Source organism: Macaca fascicularis, chromosome 5, assembly GCF_037993035.2.
Source record: "Macaca fascicularis isolate 582-1 chromosome 5, T2T-MFA8v1.1".
Lineage (NCBI taxonomy): Eukaryota > Metazoa > Chordata > Mammalia > Primates > Cercopithecidae > Macaca > Macaca fascicularis.
In genome coordinates, this window is record NC_088379.1 from 111,609,393 (window position 1) to 111,627,972 (window position 18,580).

At 35.5% G+C, this 18,580-nt stretch overlaps 1 protein-coding gene across 10 annotated transcripts in view; it reads left to right on the forward strand.

Moving 5' to 3' along the window:
• Window positions 1-18,580, forward strand: part of NPNT (nephronectin) — a 76,087-nt gene that overhangs the window by 8,034 nt on the left and 49,473 nt on the right. For 4 of the 10 annotated variants that reach the window (XR_001490925.4, XR_012434995.1, XM_005555603.5 and 1 more), the window contains exon 3: window positions 8,822-8,872. The exons of 4 other annotated variants lie outside the window; for them this stretch is intronic. Coding sequence is in view for 2 of the 6 variants with exons in the window: in XM_005555603.5 (XP_005555660.2) it covers window positions 8,822-8,872 (51 nt within the window). In the remaining 4 variants the exon portion in view is untranslated. Of the gene's footprint in view, window positions 1-8,698; window positions 8,873-18,580 lie in introns of all 10 variants that reach the window. 2 more of the 10 variants (XM_074040260.1, XM_074040261.1) reach the window with 1 other exon arrangement.

The following is an 18,580-nucleotide window of genomic DNA, read 5'->3' on the forward strand; positions in this document are numbered from 1 at the left end:
ACTGCATGCTTTCCAGATGATAAGTGATGCTCAGTGATTCTTTGCAGTGTCTTTCAGTGGCTAAGGGAAGATATTCATCACAGGGATGGGCCTTCATCATGGGGGAAATGGAAGGGCAAGGGAGAGGGATTCTGATGGCCTAACCCTCATTATTGCCTCCCACTGTGACATGCAGACACTCTTGCCCCTTTCCCATTGATTTTCTGCAGTGTTTTAAATTTTTCCACCAATCTTTGGAAAATATTAATTTATTTTGTAGGAGAAAATATATTCATTTCCTCAAATATCCCTCCTCAGAGCAACAAGCATGATCAGTTTTTGGTATACTTTTAAAAATATTTTACCTACTTATGGGTAAATTGCAATAGATCTCTCCCCTACCACCTACTTGTTTTGTGCAAATGAAAGCATACTATATACACTGCTTTGTATGCTGCTGCTTTTTCTTAACTACCTGTTGAAAGGTTTTCTTCATAGACTTCCTTACTTTTTTTTTTTTTTTTTTTTTGAGACAGGGTCTTGCTCTGTCTCCCAGGTTGGAGTGCAGTGGCACAATCTTGGCTCACTGGAGCCCTTACCTCATGGGCTCAAGCCATCCTCCCACCTCAGCCTCCCAAGTAGCTGGGACCACAGGCATGAGCCACCACACCTGGATAATTTTTGTATTTTTTGTAGAGACTGAGTTTTGCCATGTTGCTCAGGCTGGTCTCAAGCTCTGAGCTCAACTGATCTGCCCACCTCAGCCTCCCAAAGTGCTGGGATTATAAGCCTGAGCCATCTTGCCCGGCTGCCTCCTTACTTTTTAATGGACTCAGCATTCTATTGTATGGGTATACTGTAATTTATTAGCAAGTCTCTTACTGATGAACATTTGTGTTGATTCTAATCTTTTGCTAACACAAGCAATTATAAAAAAAACTTTGAACATATGTTAAAAATGTTGTTTTGCGTGTTCTCAGTGTTTCTGCAGAATAAATTTTTATGTGTGGTCAAATGGCAGTTACATTTGTAATTTTTATCAATTGCCCAATGGCTTCTTACTCAGTAGAGAAGACAGTTTAAGGGGAAAGACTGAATGGCAATACTGACCCAAAGGCTCCAACAATCCCATATCCAGAGTCTGATCTTTCCTTGATTTTAGTATTCTCTGATCCCTTTTCTTTCCCAAGAAATCCTTCTGACAACTCAGTGAATGTCCATCTGCTCCCATTTATCATCTGTTTCCTATCAGACCAGAGGCAATGGGCTGAAGATAGGAGAATGGAGTGAGACGTGTCCATTTGCCAGGGTCTTCCAATGGCTTCCTGCCTATCCTATACTTGTAAGAAAGATCCACACATTCCTTTAGGAATTATTTAATTCATTGATATTTTATTATCTTTGTAGTTTAGCCATAATTTTTTTTTTCTTTGAGGTGGGGTCTCACTCCATCGCCCAGGCTGGAGTGCAGTGGCAGGATCTCGGCTCACTGCAACCTGCACCTCCTGGGTTCAAGCAATTCTGCCTCACTCTCTCTCGAGTAGCAGGGATTACAGGTGTGCACCACCACACCTAGCTAATTTTTGTATTTTTAGTAGAAACAGGGTTTCATCATGTTGGTTCGGCTGGTCTTGAACTCCTGACTTCAGGTAATCCACCCACCTTGGCCTCCCAAAGTGCTGGGATTACAGGCGTGAGACACCAGGCCCAGCCGTTAGCCATAATGTTTATACCTATGTATGTAGTATAGGCTTTTTTTTTTTTCCTAGACCCATGACCTATTAAGGAGGAATATGTAGAATTCTGAGATCTGAATACCATTTTGGGGACACCTTTTATGATAAAAATATTTTCAGAAAATATTAAGATATTTTTGTACCAAAATACTTTTTGTAGTGTCCTTAAAACCATAGGGGCATATATTTTCTATTAGTTATTCTGATCCTTATTCCAATTATATACTTAAATTGTCTCCTTTTAAAAAAGCAAGAAATGCATGGTTAGGTGAAAAATTAAAAGACACATACTAAGAGCAAGACGGCAGTGAAGGTAAGTATTTCTAACTTTGCTGTTTTCTTGACACCTAGTTCCACCTTCCAACAGGCTACCACTGTTTCCTATTGATCCTTGTAGAGATTTCTTAACATTTTCAAAATTTCCCTTTTTCATAAATGATGGCATGAAGTACAAACGATTCTGTATCTTGATTTTTTTTTTCATGTAATGCTACATTTTGGAAAGCAGTCCTCATCAGTTATTTAAACCTGACTCATTCTTTTAAATGGCTATACAGTATGCCATTACGTGAATGAATGTACCGTAATTAACTTAAAAATACCCTAGTTATGTACCTTTGAGTGGTTTTCAATATTTTGTTTTTATATAACATGCTGCAATCAATATCTGCGTATATCATCGTCACTGTTGTGTACCTTTAGATATGGAGGACATATCTAAAGACATTTGATTTTTGTATTAGTATAATAATTGAAGAGCTTTCATTTTATTGTTACAAATTTTCTTATGTTAAATATGTGATGTAAAGGAGTGTAAATCATGGCTAATATTAGAGTAGAAACTTTCTGTTCAGTCACCTTCTATTTTTGGTTCCTTAGAAGATACCTTAAAAGATAAATTGATTTCTTTATTTCTATTTGTTTATGCCCTGTCTTGTTTGGGAAAGTATATAAAGTGGCTTCTAGGAATTCATACAATTAAAATAAGGAAATAGGGGCTACATGGAGGAAAATGGGAGTAAAATAGAAATATTAGGTGGAGGGTTTTTCAAATGCAGATATGTAAGCCATAGGATCCTATATACGTACTACAATTTAGTTATTAGCTTCTGGTAGCCAAAGGTAAAAGATGTTGTTGCTGATTTAATTTGTGTCATTTGTTAGGGAAAAAGCAAACCAGTTATCTGGCAGAAATTACGGTTTTCGTTCATGTAGTTCTGAAGGAAGACTTTCACGTGGCCCTTTGCAGAGTGGGAGTGAATGATGGAATGGAAGGGGCCACAGCAACATTCCTATCATGAAGCCAGTGGTGGTTTTTGAAAAGCTGTTTCATAGAATATCCGTCAGCATAAGATGAGGCCCTTACTCTAGAAGTACGGTTCACGGAAAGCTGTTCTATACATAGTTTAAGAAGCATTATGTACATAGCTTTGTGACAGCTCAGCTGGATTCAGCCCAGAACATCTAGCTGTGATGGGTGAAGTGTATAGGGTTTTGGATGGACAGCTCCAGAATAGACAAGATCATTTCAGGTTAGAATCACTAACAGTGTTCTGAAGTTCGCTGTGTTATTTAACAGATTAAAGGCCAGTTCATTTTTTTTTTTCTTTTTTAAGTCTATATATTTTGAAGATCAGTAAACAACTGATGGAGTTGATATCCAGAGACGTTGTGAATAGAGCATGGATAGGGCCCCGCCTAGGCTCCAGTATAAGGAGGATCTGCAAAGAAAGCAGTGGGAGATTTTTTAAAAACAATTTTGTATCCATTGGATAGCAATATATAAATTCATCATCATTTTGCTATATACTTATTCATTTCCATGCCAATTATGGCTTGGAATAAAGAGGAAAGGCATGAACATTGTTCCTAGGCATCATTTACCCTACTGATGCTGATACATGGATACGGGCCAGTGAGCCCAGGAACAACAGAATCCCTGACCAGTGCTTATTTCCCCAAAGTTCCTGATTGCTATAGGTGTTCCAGGGAATCGAAGTAACCTCAACTGTTTTCTTAATTCACCTGGATTTATAAGGGTTTATTTATATAAGTTGCTTAGACCTGAACAGACTCAAAGCAGAGTCTATAGGCAATACTCTGCATATCAACATCCCGTACCCAAACCTGAGTCATCTTTTCACTGGGTGTGCGGAAGGTCTGATTCTCATGTACTGTTGAAGCCCTAGGCAATAGAACCTGAAATCCTGATGCACATATACCCTAGGATAATTTCTCTCTCAAAAAATGAAAATAGTAATTTTTAAAAAGATGACTCAATGATATTCTGAGAGGGCAGCAATCCAGTAAGGTTCGCATCTCCTTGGGAGTAACAAAAAGAAGGTCTTCAAACGCCTTTTCTGCAGAAACTAGTGCGAACCAAGAATCTGCCTGTCTGAATTGTCACCCTGTATCAACGTGGCGGCGAGGTGACAAAGTTAGCATTGCCAGGGCCAAGGTTTTCTGTCTTCACGGGAACAAACAAATGATCAGTCCTCAGAGATAGTAAAATGTAGCCAAGATAATTTGGCTTGAAAAAAATTCGAAGTGATATAAATCACCAACTACAGCCATTGAAGATACTAGTAGCATATTGACGGTACATCCCTGGGAACATGCCAGGGCAAATTGGGGTGCAAAATACACCAGTTATTTAAAAATTGGTATGTTATAAGGTAAATAATTCAATTAAGTAATATCAAATACAAATAAACTTTTTATTTTAATTCACTAAGACTTCTTTTTAAGTTTTCTGATTTTATTGCTACTGATACATAATTAAAGACACAATTATGGCCATAATAGAATTCCTAATAAAATTTCTAATAAAGCCAGAATGAAGGAGTATATTACAGGCCAGACATGATAAAGCATTATGATGTGTGGTAAAATAGTGACATCTATTTTTTCATTCTATATTATTTTACAGATTTTCTGAAGAATTTTAGTTTAAACTTAGCCTGCTGAAATACTGTAAAATCAACCTGTTATTCTTAACTCTGATGGGAGGAAAGAGATATGAATAATCAAAGTGATTTCTTAGCTTTAGAAGATAGTTGTTGTTTCGGAGAACAAACAGTTTTTTTCTGATTATATTTTATTAGAAGCCTTCATTTTCTGCCATACATTAGCTTTGGTAGTTACTAGATGCCAAGGGAGTGCAAATTTGAGAATAAGGATTTGGCATGGGTTATTTGCATGTTGAGAGTCAAGATTTAACTAAATTTTAAAACCAAACACTTCATTTGATCAATATCTTTTTAACCATTCTGTAGATTAATAATATAAATTCTCCAGAACTGACATTACTTTGCTGTAATATCATCAGATCACAAGGTTAGGGTTGCCTTTTGTAAATGTTATTCTCTTACTCTGAAATGTTAGGAAATATGTCATCACAGTTTCAATTTGTGATAATATACACAGAAGGAAAACACAGCTAGGAATTTTGGATTTATGCTTACTTTGCCAAAAACCATGTTGATTTCTGAAAAGCTTTAGCCCTTTTTTTTTTTTTTTTTTTTTTTTGAGGTGGTGTCTCCCTCTGTCACCCATGCTGGAGTGCAGTGGTGCAATCTCAGCTCACTGCAACCTCTGCCTCCTGGGTTCAAGCGATTCTCCTGCCTCAGCCTCCCGAGTAGCTGGGACTACAGGCACCTGCCACCACAGCTGACTAATTTTTTTGCATTTTTAAAGCAGAGACGGGGTTTTACCATGTTAGCCAGGATGGTCTCGATCTCCTGACTTCGTGATCTGCCCGCCTCAGCCTCCCAAAGTGCTGGCATTACAGGCTTGAACCACCGTGCCTGGACTAGCTTTATTTTCATAAATCAAAGTTCTTAAATTCAGTTTCTAAGGAAAGCCCCTAAATGGTCAAAGGTTTGTGTTGCTGAATTTCAGAAACTCCATGGATGGGCTTTCCAAACATAAACTTCCCACCAAAATAGTGTTCCAAAGTGTTTAGTGCCTCTATTTTATTTTAGTGTTAAGATTTTTTAGGTACTTGGTAATTATCTGCAAAATATTTACATACCAACAAATAGCAAAGCCATTGATAATTAATAGAAAAACACAAATCACAGTTTATGTTTATTTATATTTTTTAGTGTATTTGGGTGTTTAGAGTTGATTTTACATTGTGTATACTAACTATGGTAACAGATTATTTCAAGTTTACATGATTATAGAAATATTTTATGATGTTTGACATAGATAGTGGTGGTTTCAGGGTCCCTTGTCTCTTGGTTGAGTTTTTACATCCCTGAAGAATTAAAAGATTGTGTCTTGGTGTCTATGTATGGCCAAGAATTGAGACATTCTGATGTACAGTTTTATTTCCTAACTAAGGCAGAAGTGATTTTTGAAACAATTACTTTTTGGGAGAAAAGTATAAAATTATGAAGAAATAACGTGTAGGTTTGCTAAATGTTGTGTTCTTAAATCTTGTGTTGAGGTGTGAAGAATTTTTTTATGTCTTTAATAGTTCTAAACTAGCGTACTGAAAGTTGGGATCATCCACATTGCTACTTAATTTGTTGTCCATAGGGTCTATTGTCTTGGATGTTGGTGTTATAAATGTACAGAGTTAGGTAGTTGTCTGTGAAGAGTTTGCAGGCTAATATCAATGTTTTTGACAATGAAAAATATAGCATGAAAATTAAGGTTGGGGTATAGAGACCTTTTTAGAGCTATTGCTTTTTCTAGGTGATGATTAAGGTTGGGAGGCAGAAGTACATTGTGTCAGGGAGGACCTTTCCCTTTTATGCATGCACCTGGCATTTATCACCTTTAACAAAGTGCATGTGTCATGCTGTGCTGCTTGCTTAAGGGGGTGTATGCCTCCAGTCTGAGTCATGTTGTAACTGCGTCTTAGCTTGTAGCATTTTATTATTTCTTTTCCAAAGTTTATACTTGGCCTAATATTTAGACATTTTATAATTCTTTACAGTAAATGAAACTATACATCAGAAGATGGGCATACCTTTGGATTTAAAAAAAAAAAAAAAAGGCTCAGTTCTTTAAGGTTTCTTATCCTGGATTTTCCTAACACTGTCCAAAGTTCAGGACTGGCTCCAAACCCATAAACCTGTGTTTAGCAAGCAAGAAACATAATCCCCAAATAGTTTAGTTTCTCTGGTTTATGAGTCACAATTTCATAAAATCATCAGAGTGCTTATTAATTTCAACCACATATAGTAAAGTGAAGAACCTTCAGATGAACTGAAGCAAGGGTTCTTAGGCAAGTTGCCAGAGAGAGTTCTAGAGTTCTAAGCTAGCTGAGTAGCTTTGCTGAAATGTTGCTTGTATTTGCTACTGTGGCCATTTTATGATAGCTATAGAGCAACAGATTATCAAGAGAAAATGAGATAGATTTTTCAATATTATGTGCTATGAATGAATCCTATTTTAGTGAATCTTTTAGTGGGGTTTATACTGCAAAAAAAATGTATGTAGGGCATTTATTTCTGGCAACTTTCATAAAAATTGTTGTGATGGTTGCGTATAAAAATTTCCTTATCCTTCAATAGAGAATAGATCCCAGAAACTTCCTAGAAGTAATCTATTCCAGATTTAACATTGCTTTGACATAAAATGCAGTTTTGTGTAGTTTTAAAATGCAAATTAAAAAATATAAGATATTGACTAAAATTTTATCTTGAAGTCAGTTATATATTGATACCATAAAACTTACTAAATCTAGATATTTCAAGACTAACTTATAGTAAGTAGGAAAAATATGACCCAACCTTAAGATACTACAAGGATAAAATAAACTATACAAAACTGTTTGGCTATTTGGTACTAATACAACTAGTTAGAACATAATGATGTTTGCTATTCTTTATTAAGTTGTTTTACCTTTGCTTACAATAAAGTATTTTTCCTTATAAATTTGATGATTCAAAATTGGCAATTAAATACAATTAAAGAAACGGTATCCTTTTATGTTTTTTCTTTCTCATATATAACCATAGTCATAACATGTGTGATCCAGAATGTAATTTGCTATTTACACTTTGATTTCAGCTGTTTGCTTAGATTGTACCTGATGTATTTTGTTATTCTATGTAAGGAATATGTCAACATCAAGATATGGTGAGTTCTTTTCAAATTAACACTAGAAACCTGACCAATATGAAAAAAAAAAGTCTAGCAAGCAAATGTAATATGTCTTTAAAAATACATAGCAATCATTCTGGATCAATAGTTAAATTATTGCTTCAATTAAGTCAAATTAGACTTAGAATTTTTTTCTTCTTGTATTACCCAAAAGAAGGCCCCACTCACCTAAATTATACAAATTATACAAATAAATATATAATTGTAAATTACAGTGGTTATTTAATCCTTTAAAGGCATTAATTAGAAGAGAAAAATAAAATTATCCCTTTTTTACCTCTAAAATCTCTAGGTTGATCAAACACTGACCATTATTAGTACCATTTCAAGTTTCTTCTCTTTACTTTCATCAAACTGGGTTATTTATGTATGTTCAAATGAAATGGCTGTGCTTTCATGGTAATTCTTGTTGCTATTGACAACCAAAGCAGCCATGCAAGAAGAAAATGCTGTGGAAGGGAAGAAAAAAATTTATATTTCCTCCCCAAAGTTGGAGAGAGAAGGGAACATACAGTATGTAAGAAACAGGTAAGTAAAAATGTATCAATTTTAAAACTATTAGCCTTTCTTACTAATTGATCAAAAGTTTAAATTTTTTCAGATGTGTTTTCCAACTCCCATTTAAATAAAAGGATACTGTCTCTAGGAATCAGAAATTAATATTCTGGAAATGAAAAATTGGATTTGAAAGTACAGCATCATAAAAGGTCTGAAATATTTTAATTTAGAATTTGGACTATAGAAGAATAGCATAACTTCAATTATTGGTTAATATTTTTGTTATGAAATGTTTTTTTAATAACAAAATGGTGACTAAAATATTACTATTTTAAACATGTCCTAGATTTTTTTTTTTGTTTCAGAAAAGCACTGAAAGTTGAATATGTGTAAGTCTCCGGGAATGTAACAAGTTGATAAATACCCAAGTCCAGCCTTCTTACAGAGAAAAGATCTGGAATTTCTTTTTTTGGACATTTGTTTTGCAGCTTTCTACGTCTTAAGGCAGAGAATAGCCAGGATAAGGTGCCAGCTCAAAGGTTAGATGAACATATTTCTTGAAATAATTTTGGCTAACCTATGTCTTGAAAGGCATACCTTCTAAATAATTTTACAAAACTATAAACAAAACATTAGTTGTGTTTTTGAGTTGCTTCTCTTTAGGAAAACTATATTTCTTAGAGATGTGTTTATTCCATACATAATTATAGTAAGTTAATTTTAATTCAATTATTACATTAAACTTTTCCCTTTCAGTTGATAATTCCTTTCTTCTGTTTTATGAATCTAATAAATTGACCTCCATTCTAACCTAAAGGACAGTTTATGTTTTTAATACTTAAAGAAGCAAATATAAAAACAAAGTCCACCAAATGAAATTACTAACACCAGCCTATCATTAACCTGAGGGAATTATATTTCATATTCATTAATTCTCCATGGAACAATTCAGGTAAGAAATATTTTTATTGTATGACATATGTAAACAGTTATAATAGCACCTATGGGCATTTATGCTCTTGTTTTAGGTACATAAAGGGTTCCTTGTTTAAGATATTTTTGGCAGTAAATAATGTCACTTATCACCCTATGACACTTTAGTGAAAAACTTTGGTGAAATATGTGGAATTGTAATGTTTAATGGAATTGGTTCTAAGAAGACAATGTTCTTTTTGTTTGTTTGTTTGTTTGAGACAGAGTCTTGCTCTGTTGCCCAAGCTGGAGTGCACTGGCATGATCTTGGCTCACTGCAAACTCTGCCTCTTAGGTTCAAGCGATTCTCCTGCCTCAGGCTCCTGAGTAGCTGGGATTACAGGTGCCCACCACAATGCCTGGCTAATTTTTTATTTTTAGTGGAGATGGGGTTTTGCTATGTTGGCCAGGCTGGTCTTGAACTCCTGACCTCAGGTGATCCGCCTGCCTCGGCCTCCCAAAGTGCTGGGGTTACAGGCATGAACCACTGCATCCAGCCTGACAATGTTCTTTAAACTGATTGAACAAACTATGACATGTCATGAAAAATGTTTTTAAGGCAGAATTTTAATAAGAAAATATTTGGGAACAAAATTGATAGTACTAGAAATAAAAGTTCAGAAATTTCTTTGTTCAGGGAGACTTAAAGCATATGTATCTTAAAGTTACTAGCAATTATAAGATTGACTAGTAGAGCTATGGCTTATGTTAGGGAGGCAATGCCAAGGAAACAGTAGAATGTATGCTTGGTCACCAACATATGACATAAGTCATAGGAACTGTTCCTATGACTTACCACCTGTGAGAAACTAGACATTTTAACTTTTCTGAGCTGCAATGTTGTAATCTTTAAATCTAACTTTGCAAGATTCTTACTGGTTATAAGGAGGGTGCCTTCCACAGTTCTTGACAGATGTTTGCTATTATTAGTGTGTGCTCAATATATACAATACAAGTGGAGAATTCTGAGCCGAGTTTTTCTAGGATCCATCTTAGGACAGATAGTATAGCATGTTATCAAATGGTTTTGTTTACCATAATCATGTTTTGGAAATAATCAATTGGAAGTAGAAAAATTATTGAGTTATTCATTTCTAAAATAAAAACTTTCATGGGATAGCTGTCTGTGCTTCTGAACCGTTTTTTCCCATTTCTCTAATAATATCCATCCATAAACCTCCGAGTGGAACAGTTGTGGTTATCTAAGTGTTTACACTTGGGAAATGAATTGAAGGGAGATGGAATTGAATTGTGGAACGTTAGCATTTAGAGTTCCTATGATTTATCTGGTAATTATTCGAGAGCTTACTAGAGGTAAAGAGCTAAGTTAGGTGCTGGGAAGATACAAAGGTGAATACGACAGGGACCCTTACTTTCAAGCAGTTCAATTTAGTAAGATGATTGGCTCTTACTCCTTCTATGATTCTTAAATAGGAATAAGTTAGGGATACAGATTTGAGGAAGTTCAGGGAAAGAATCATTTTCTGCTGCTGAGGATCAAGGAAGACTTCATGGACTCAGTGGTATTCAGTTGATACCATATATATAGTATCTATATATTATATATAGTATCTATCTATATATATAGTATCAGTATATACTGATAGTGAGTGATGTGAATGCCTAGAGCGTCATTTTACTGGGATGATTTCTGCAGTAGTTGGTCCTGGATCATGCAGGTAATAGCTGGCTCTCTCCATTCTCTCTCTCTCTCTATATATATATAAAAATATATTATCTTATGTATATATAATACAGATTATAATATATAATATATATTTATATATTATGTATTACTATATTTATATTTATAATAAATATATTTAATATAATATATAAGTATATAATATATTTTAAAATATATAAATATATTATTTATATATTATATATTATTATAATATATTATATATAGAGAGAGAGTATGGAGAGAGAGAGCCAGCTATTACCTGCATGATCCAGGACCAACTACTGCAGATATCATCCCAGTAAAATGAAGCTCTAGGCATTCATGTCACTCACTATCAGTATTGAAAGCCCACAGAGGAAGTCAATACTGAATAAGAGGCATGTTTTGGGAAAGGCATGTTTTGGTATAGGATTTTGTGAGAACATGTCTTAGGGGGCAGTAGCCCAGACCAGCAGTGATGGAGTGGTGATGGCCCAGCTGAATCTCAAGGGATAAATCAGTCATGTGAAGAGTATCCTGGGCACACAGAAAAATGCATTTAAAACTCAGGAGCCAGAGGGAGGAGCACATTCCGAGAACTGTAAGAATCTCAACCCAGCATATGTGGGATATATGTATGAAGGGCATCTGATGAGAGATGCAGTGGGAGAAGTGGGAAAGGGCTGACTCCTGGAAGGCTTTTGATATCATATTAAACACATTTGCATTAATCACAAAATTGTAGAGGAACACTGTAAAGATTTTAAGCCAATAAATTACATAATATTTCAGAGGATACCTGGTGCTAATGGATCAGATCTAGCACTCAGGTGAATTTAATTTTGCTTGGAGTGTTTTAATATTTTTTTGAAATTCATGTAGTTGTCAGTGTTTCACAGGAGACATGGATATATAAGAGTTGGTTGAAAAATCAGTAGGTCTGCATTGCTGCGAGGAGTCTATCAGCTGGGGCCTCTTCAGTAGCTGGCCCATTTGGAAGAAGCATGTGCTTCATTTCCCTGTGGGGCTCACTTCCTTTAGTGCAAATGCCTGGGACCTGTAGGAAGTCAACCTGGTGAGAAATTAGGCTGCATTTTAAGTAGTGGTGGTGGGAACAAAGAGAAGGAGAGGGATTGAAAGATACTTAAAAAAAAAAAAAAAGATGGACAGGCACACAGTGTTAGGGCAGCGGTGGGGCACATGGGCTTGGCAGACAGACTTGCTGCCACCACAAATTGTGTTTTTGAGAAACTTAACAGTCTGAGCTACAGCTTCTTTTTTGATAAAATATAGATAACAGTTCAGGATTTTTTATGAGGATCAAATGAGGAAACCCAAAGCATTTGACTCAGCAACTGGCTTATATTCACATTCACATTCAGTCACATGGTGGCTGCAGTATCTGTAATGCTGGTCGTGAAAGGTGAAGAAGATGTAATCAAGATGACTCCCAAGTCTCTGGGACATCATTTGGTGAGCTAGAGAACACAGGAGAAGGTGCAGATAATGATTTCAATTTTGGATGTGTTCAGTTTGAAGTGCTTGTGAGACTTTGAAGTAGAGAGATTTGATATGTGCATGGATTGCAGGGTGAGATCTGAACAGAACACAGGCTATGATTTTATTTCTTTCCACTATTCTCCTACTCAAACCTTCCTTCCTTTTCCTTCATCAACTTCAGTCAACATTGATTATTGCCACAAGTATCTCCATGGAGGAACAGCTTTAACCCGTAGAAGAAGAATGTGGGATAGGTAAAAATCCACATCTGCTGAAATGTTATCTAATAGTTTTAAGTTCTTGAAAAAAAATCTTTCCAGTTTACCATTTTGGTCTGCAGTTGTAAGCAACTAATAATTCAACATTTGTTTATATCAAGGGCTGAAAAAAAGTCATCCTCTACAAACATATTTTCTTTTTTTCCCTCTTTTGGTTGCCTTTTTTTGGTTTACCTCACCACCACTCCTAACTCTAAGAAAATATTTGACTAAAAGTGAGTCATTGTTAATAGTGAATGAGTACTTTTTTTTTTTTTTTTGAGACATAGTCTCATTCTGTCACCTAGGCTGGAGTGCAGTGGTGCGATCTCAGCTCACTGCAGCCTCTGCCTGCTGGGTTCAGTGGACTCTCCTGCCTCAGCCACCCAAGTGGCTGGGATTATAGGCATGCACCACCATGCCCATATAATTTTTGGGCTTTTTTTTTTTCAGTAGAAACAGGGTTTTGCCATATTGCCCAGGCTGGTCTTGAACTCCTGAGCTCAAGCAATCCACCCACCTCGGCCTTCCGAAGTACTGAGATCATAGGCGTGGGCCACTGTACCCAGCCAAGCACATTTATTTTTAAAGTTTGTATTCTGTCCTAATACAATGTATTAAAAATAAGCCCTGCCTCAAGTCCTAGCCTAAATGCCACTTTTCTCCAGTCTGCTTTCCGGATTTTCACAGCAGCAAATCTTCTGTACTTCCTCTACATATAACACCTGCATGAAGCATATCTCACACTGCCCTATATTGTGGTTATTTATGGATCTATATTATTTGTTCTGCTAGACTATTAGTTTCATGAAGGTGGGGACTGTGTCTTATACGTCTTTACACCAGTGTAACAGCTTCTGCAATGCCTCGTCCACTTCAGTTCAGTACACTTTTGAAGGTGTAAGAGCTAGTCATTTCTATTTATTAATAAAAGGGATTAAAAAAAAAAGATGGACAAGGTGTAATCTTAATAAACATATTGTGGTTTTCAGGAAACAATTTAATGAGAAAATGAATATATTTGTCTCCGTACCTTATGACCTTATTACATATCATAGATCTTCTCTCTTGCTTAAGGTTCTAAAAAGAAATCAATTGATGTGCTTGAAAACATATAAAGGTAATCTGATTGTGCCATCTACTGCTTACAGACCATCGGCTGTTCACAACTGGGGGTAGAATCTTGATTATTTGAGTAGAAGCCTTTTCAGGCTGACATTGCCTTATCTGTTGAGGACTGTTTCTTGCTGTGGGCCCAGTCGCAGTGGACTGCCCTTGCATTTCGAGACTTCTGCTGCTTCGTGCCTGTTGGCTTTTCTTATGCTGCTCAGTCTGAGTCAAAGGTCCTTCACCCATTCCTGTGGCGAATTTCTACTTATCCTTTAAAATTCAGCTCACATTTCCTCTTGAAAGTTTTTCCTGGTATCTTTCCTATTCCTGCCTCCCTGCAGAGAAATTCCTTCTTCTTTATTCTTTTAACACCTCGTACACCTGTCATGTCTGTCTTTGTCAGGAGACTGTACACTACTTCAGAGCAGGTGCTGTGCATTTAAAGAGCTCAAAGTCTAGTGAGGGAGCTAGATAAGAAAAACAACTCTGAAAATATGGTGTAAGATATATATATTTAAAAGTAAACCTGTATATACATATAATTTATGATAGAAGTATGCACAAAGGCTTATGAAAGCACTGAAGAGGGTACAAACTCAGCATGAGGGATGAAAATCTTGGGGGTGATAATGGTCAAACTAACAGGTGAAGCCCGTCTAGATATTAGTGTAGCAGACAAGGGGGAAAATGGCATTCCATGTGAAAGTGTGGAGGCACTCGAGTGTATTTCTTTTTTTTTTTTTAAGAACGATGTTTTTATTTGGTCACAAAATAAGGTCACCAGTCTTAGTCGTTTTGACCTGATTATTTACATAAGAGCGGAAAGAGTGTAAATTTCTATACAAGCCTTCTTAAGTTGCCTCCCTGGATGTTTTCATAAGGAGTCTCAGATTGGACTTTTTTATTCCTCTGTTGCTGTCCTGAAGCTAGGAAGACAAGCCCAAGAAATTATCTCCACGAGATTTCACCTACAAATAGTATAAATTTTGGCAAGTTCTTCTCTTTTCAAGGCCCCCAAATATGCCATTTCCTGGACTCTCGTGTATTCTAAGAACTGCAATTAGCTGCTATATTTGTGAATGTGGTTGGAAATGAGGCCAGTGGGATAGGCAAGGGTCACATCATGAAACGTGGTACTGAATGCCATGCTGAGTGTTTGAAATAGTATAATGAGCTAAATGAACATGACGAGGAGCCAGTGAATGAGTATAAGGAGCAGAATGGCATGCCGAAATCACAGGTTAGGGAGGTCCCTCTAACAACAATTCAGGCCTGAATTGAAGTCCACAATGTTTGACACAGAAAGACTGTTGTGCCATCACTTCCATGACCACTCCCTTATTGATGGACATTTAAGTTGTTTTCAAATTTCTGTTTAAGGTTCTACATCAGATAAATTTGGAGTAATTATCATTTTCTTTAGAAAACAAGTAAGCAAACTAAAAACACCGAAGGTTAAACTGACAAATCTGACATCATATTAGTCAAGACCCAGTAACAAAATTGATTTAATTTTAAAAATAATTAATGTATACTTCAACTCATGTATCAGTGACTCTTTTAAACACAGAGACTTTGGTTGCTTAAAGAGGTGATGATAGTTACATTAAAATTTTCTAGCCTTTTGTGATGATTCCCTAGCAAACCTGCTCAAAATTACAGTATCAGATCTTTAAAATATAATTTTCAAATAAAAGAAATACTGTAATGTGTTTCATTATATTCTGTGAATTCTTACATTGTGAAAGATACCTTTTATATATCTTTCAGATATCTATTAAATTTCCTTTTTGAAAGAACTTTTTTAGCACTACGTCTTTTTCAAACCTTTTTGACTTTCCTAAACCTATGTAATTAATCACTGCCTCTTCTGTGTCCTTAACATGCATCTGTTATCGGGACATCTTTGCTTACTTCTGTTTCTCCTTACTGGACTTATGTGCTTGAGGATGAGAACTTGCTCTCCTATTAATTTTTATATCCCCAATTTTTAATATAGTGTCCTAGATACTAGGGCATTTCCTCCTTGTCATACTTATAATCCTTATCATAATTAGCATTTTATTGAGCTCTTACTAATGAGATGGGTACTGTTCTAAGTACTTTATTTGGGTTTTCTCATTTAATCCTCCCAATAAACCTGTGAGTAAGCTCTATGAATCTTGTGAATTTACTGTTTTTTAAATTAAAAATGACAATGAGAGCAGAGAGAAGCTGTGTGATCTGTATAGGTCGCACATTTCCCAAGTGGTAGAGCTGGGATCCCAGCAGTCTAACTCCAGCATCTGTACTTGTAAACCTTTCTCTAAATTACATTGAAAAGTCAGCAACTACTCACAAGTTAAATAACAGTTGTCAGTGTATTCATGTTATTGTACTCCTTTTTATATATTTCTTCCATGTTTTGTATTAAAAAATCTTTAAATCCACAGAAGAGTTGAAGCAATAGGAACAGTAAATACCCATATATCCTTATTGTTAATGTTTTACACATTTTCTTTCTCTCTCTTCCTTCCCCACCCGACCCTTCTCTCTTTCTCCCTCAGCCATTTTTAAGTAACCTACAGACATGATGACACTTCGTGCCTAAACACTTCAATGTTCATCTCCAGAGAGCAAGGACATTTACTTACAAACCACAATATCATTTCACACTTGAAACATTTAGTATTGATATAATACTATGTAATAAACAATCCATATTTAGATTTCCCTAATTGTCCCAATAATGGTTTTTATGGATTTTTTCTTTTTGGTCCAGATCCAATTACGAATCAAACACTGCATTTAGTTGACATGCCTCTTTAATTTCTTTAAAACAATTCTACCGCTTTTGTTTGTTTGCTTCTTGACAATGATATTTTTGAAGAGTCCATATCAATTGCTTGGTAGAATCCACCATCATCTAAATTTGACTGTTGTTTCTGCATCATTAGATCAGAACTAAATTTATTTGTAAGAATATTATATAGATGATGGTATGTTATGATATTTCTTTTGCACATTTGTCAGTTTGTCCTACTATTGGTGATATTAAGTTTGATCACTTGATGAAGTGGTATCCATCAGATTTCTCTACTGAAAGACACCTTTTTTTCTTCATAATTAGTAAGTAACCTTGGGGTAATACATTCACACTGTTTTGATATCCTGTTCCCCAACAAACTTTCACTTGGTGAAAGTTTTAACATCTATGGATAATCTTTCCTCAAGTTAATTATTTCAATGATGATTGTAAAGTTCTGTTTTTCAAATTTCGCCATTCCTTCTACGTGTTAGTAGGTATTCTTCTTTGAAGAGGAGCTCAGTCGTCTTCCTTTTTAGAATCACTTCAGAACCATAGATTCTTTTTTTATTCAATTGTTACCAGTAACTACTATTATTCTTCTTGATGCTCAAACAATCCCAAATCTAGTCAGTGGAACTCCTCCAAGCCAGCTTCTATTCTTTTCACATGTCTCTACCATTCTTTGAGTACTTAATTGCTTTTTGCAACAGAAAACGTATTCTAGCCTCCCTCCCCTAGCCCTCATTCCTCATTATTAGGGAATGCAATATTTAGAAGCAAAGATCCAGGTGCTAGCTGTGGGCATTGCTACTGTTACTCTACTAAAAAAAAAAACAAACCATTTCCAAATACATAGTAACACTTTCTTAGGTGTTCTTAAAGTCTTATTTGGCATTAATCTAAATTCCACTCTAGCACAATGAAAACAGAAAGAGAAAGTTAAAATTTCTAGTAAACTGAAAACAACAATAGTGCTCAGAGAATTTCTTTAAGTGAAAAGAGAAAGTGCTTAATTATGACAAATAAAACTTAGCTTGAGATGCACATATGCAGATGCTGCCACTTATTTTCGGGGGGACACTTCAGGAATTTAAATAGTGAAAGATCAAATAGATACTGGATAAATGTGTCCGAATTGGATGTTCCCAGACACAAAAATAAAATGAGTTATTGACAGCTCTTGGGAGACAACATTATAAAGACTGGACACTTCATTTAACTTTATGTTCTAAATTATCATTGAGTAATTGACATTGGTATTTGACTATGGTTTGTGGTTAAGTTCTTAATTGCAATGATGTTAAATAAAATGTGAAGCCCAGAGCAAACAGCAACAAAAATTATAGCAATACTTCAACAGAGATAACAATAATATGCTGCCTCGATGGTTCAGAATCCAGCATCTACATAAAACAAGCAACAGGGTAATGAAATTATTTTCTTTTCAAATATTCTGGCAGAGTTACTTTAGTTTTCTTAAGTTATAGATTGTGGTCTTAACTGCAACTTTTCCCTCCTTTTAAGACGTATTTAAGTTATGTAAATGTTACTTACTTTTATGTTTTTAATCATTATTAACATTCTCTACCCCTCTCATCCTTTCCTGCCTTAGTATTTTGTTATAATCAAATGCACTGAAAATGCTGGACTTTTTGGTCTTTTTCTGACCACCAGAAGACGTAGTGGATTGAGCATGGAACTGGGATAAGACATTTTTTCCTGAAATTGGTCAAGTCACTTAATCTTTTGCATTTTTACTTCTTTACTTGTAAAATGAAGATAGTGTTCCTCTCTCCTGCCTTATATGGATATCATGAGGATAAATTCAGTCAGTCATATAAAATGGTTTAGAGTTCTGTATTCATGAGGGCATTTACTATGTCTTATAGTGATAACAATCAGAGGCATTGTTATTCAGCTTTTACTGCAGCAGGAATTTAGATTTGACCATCAG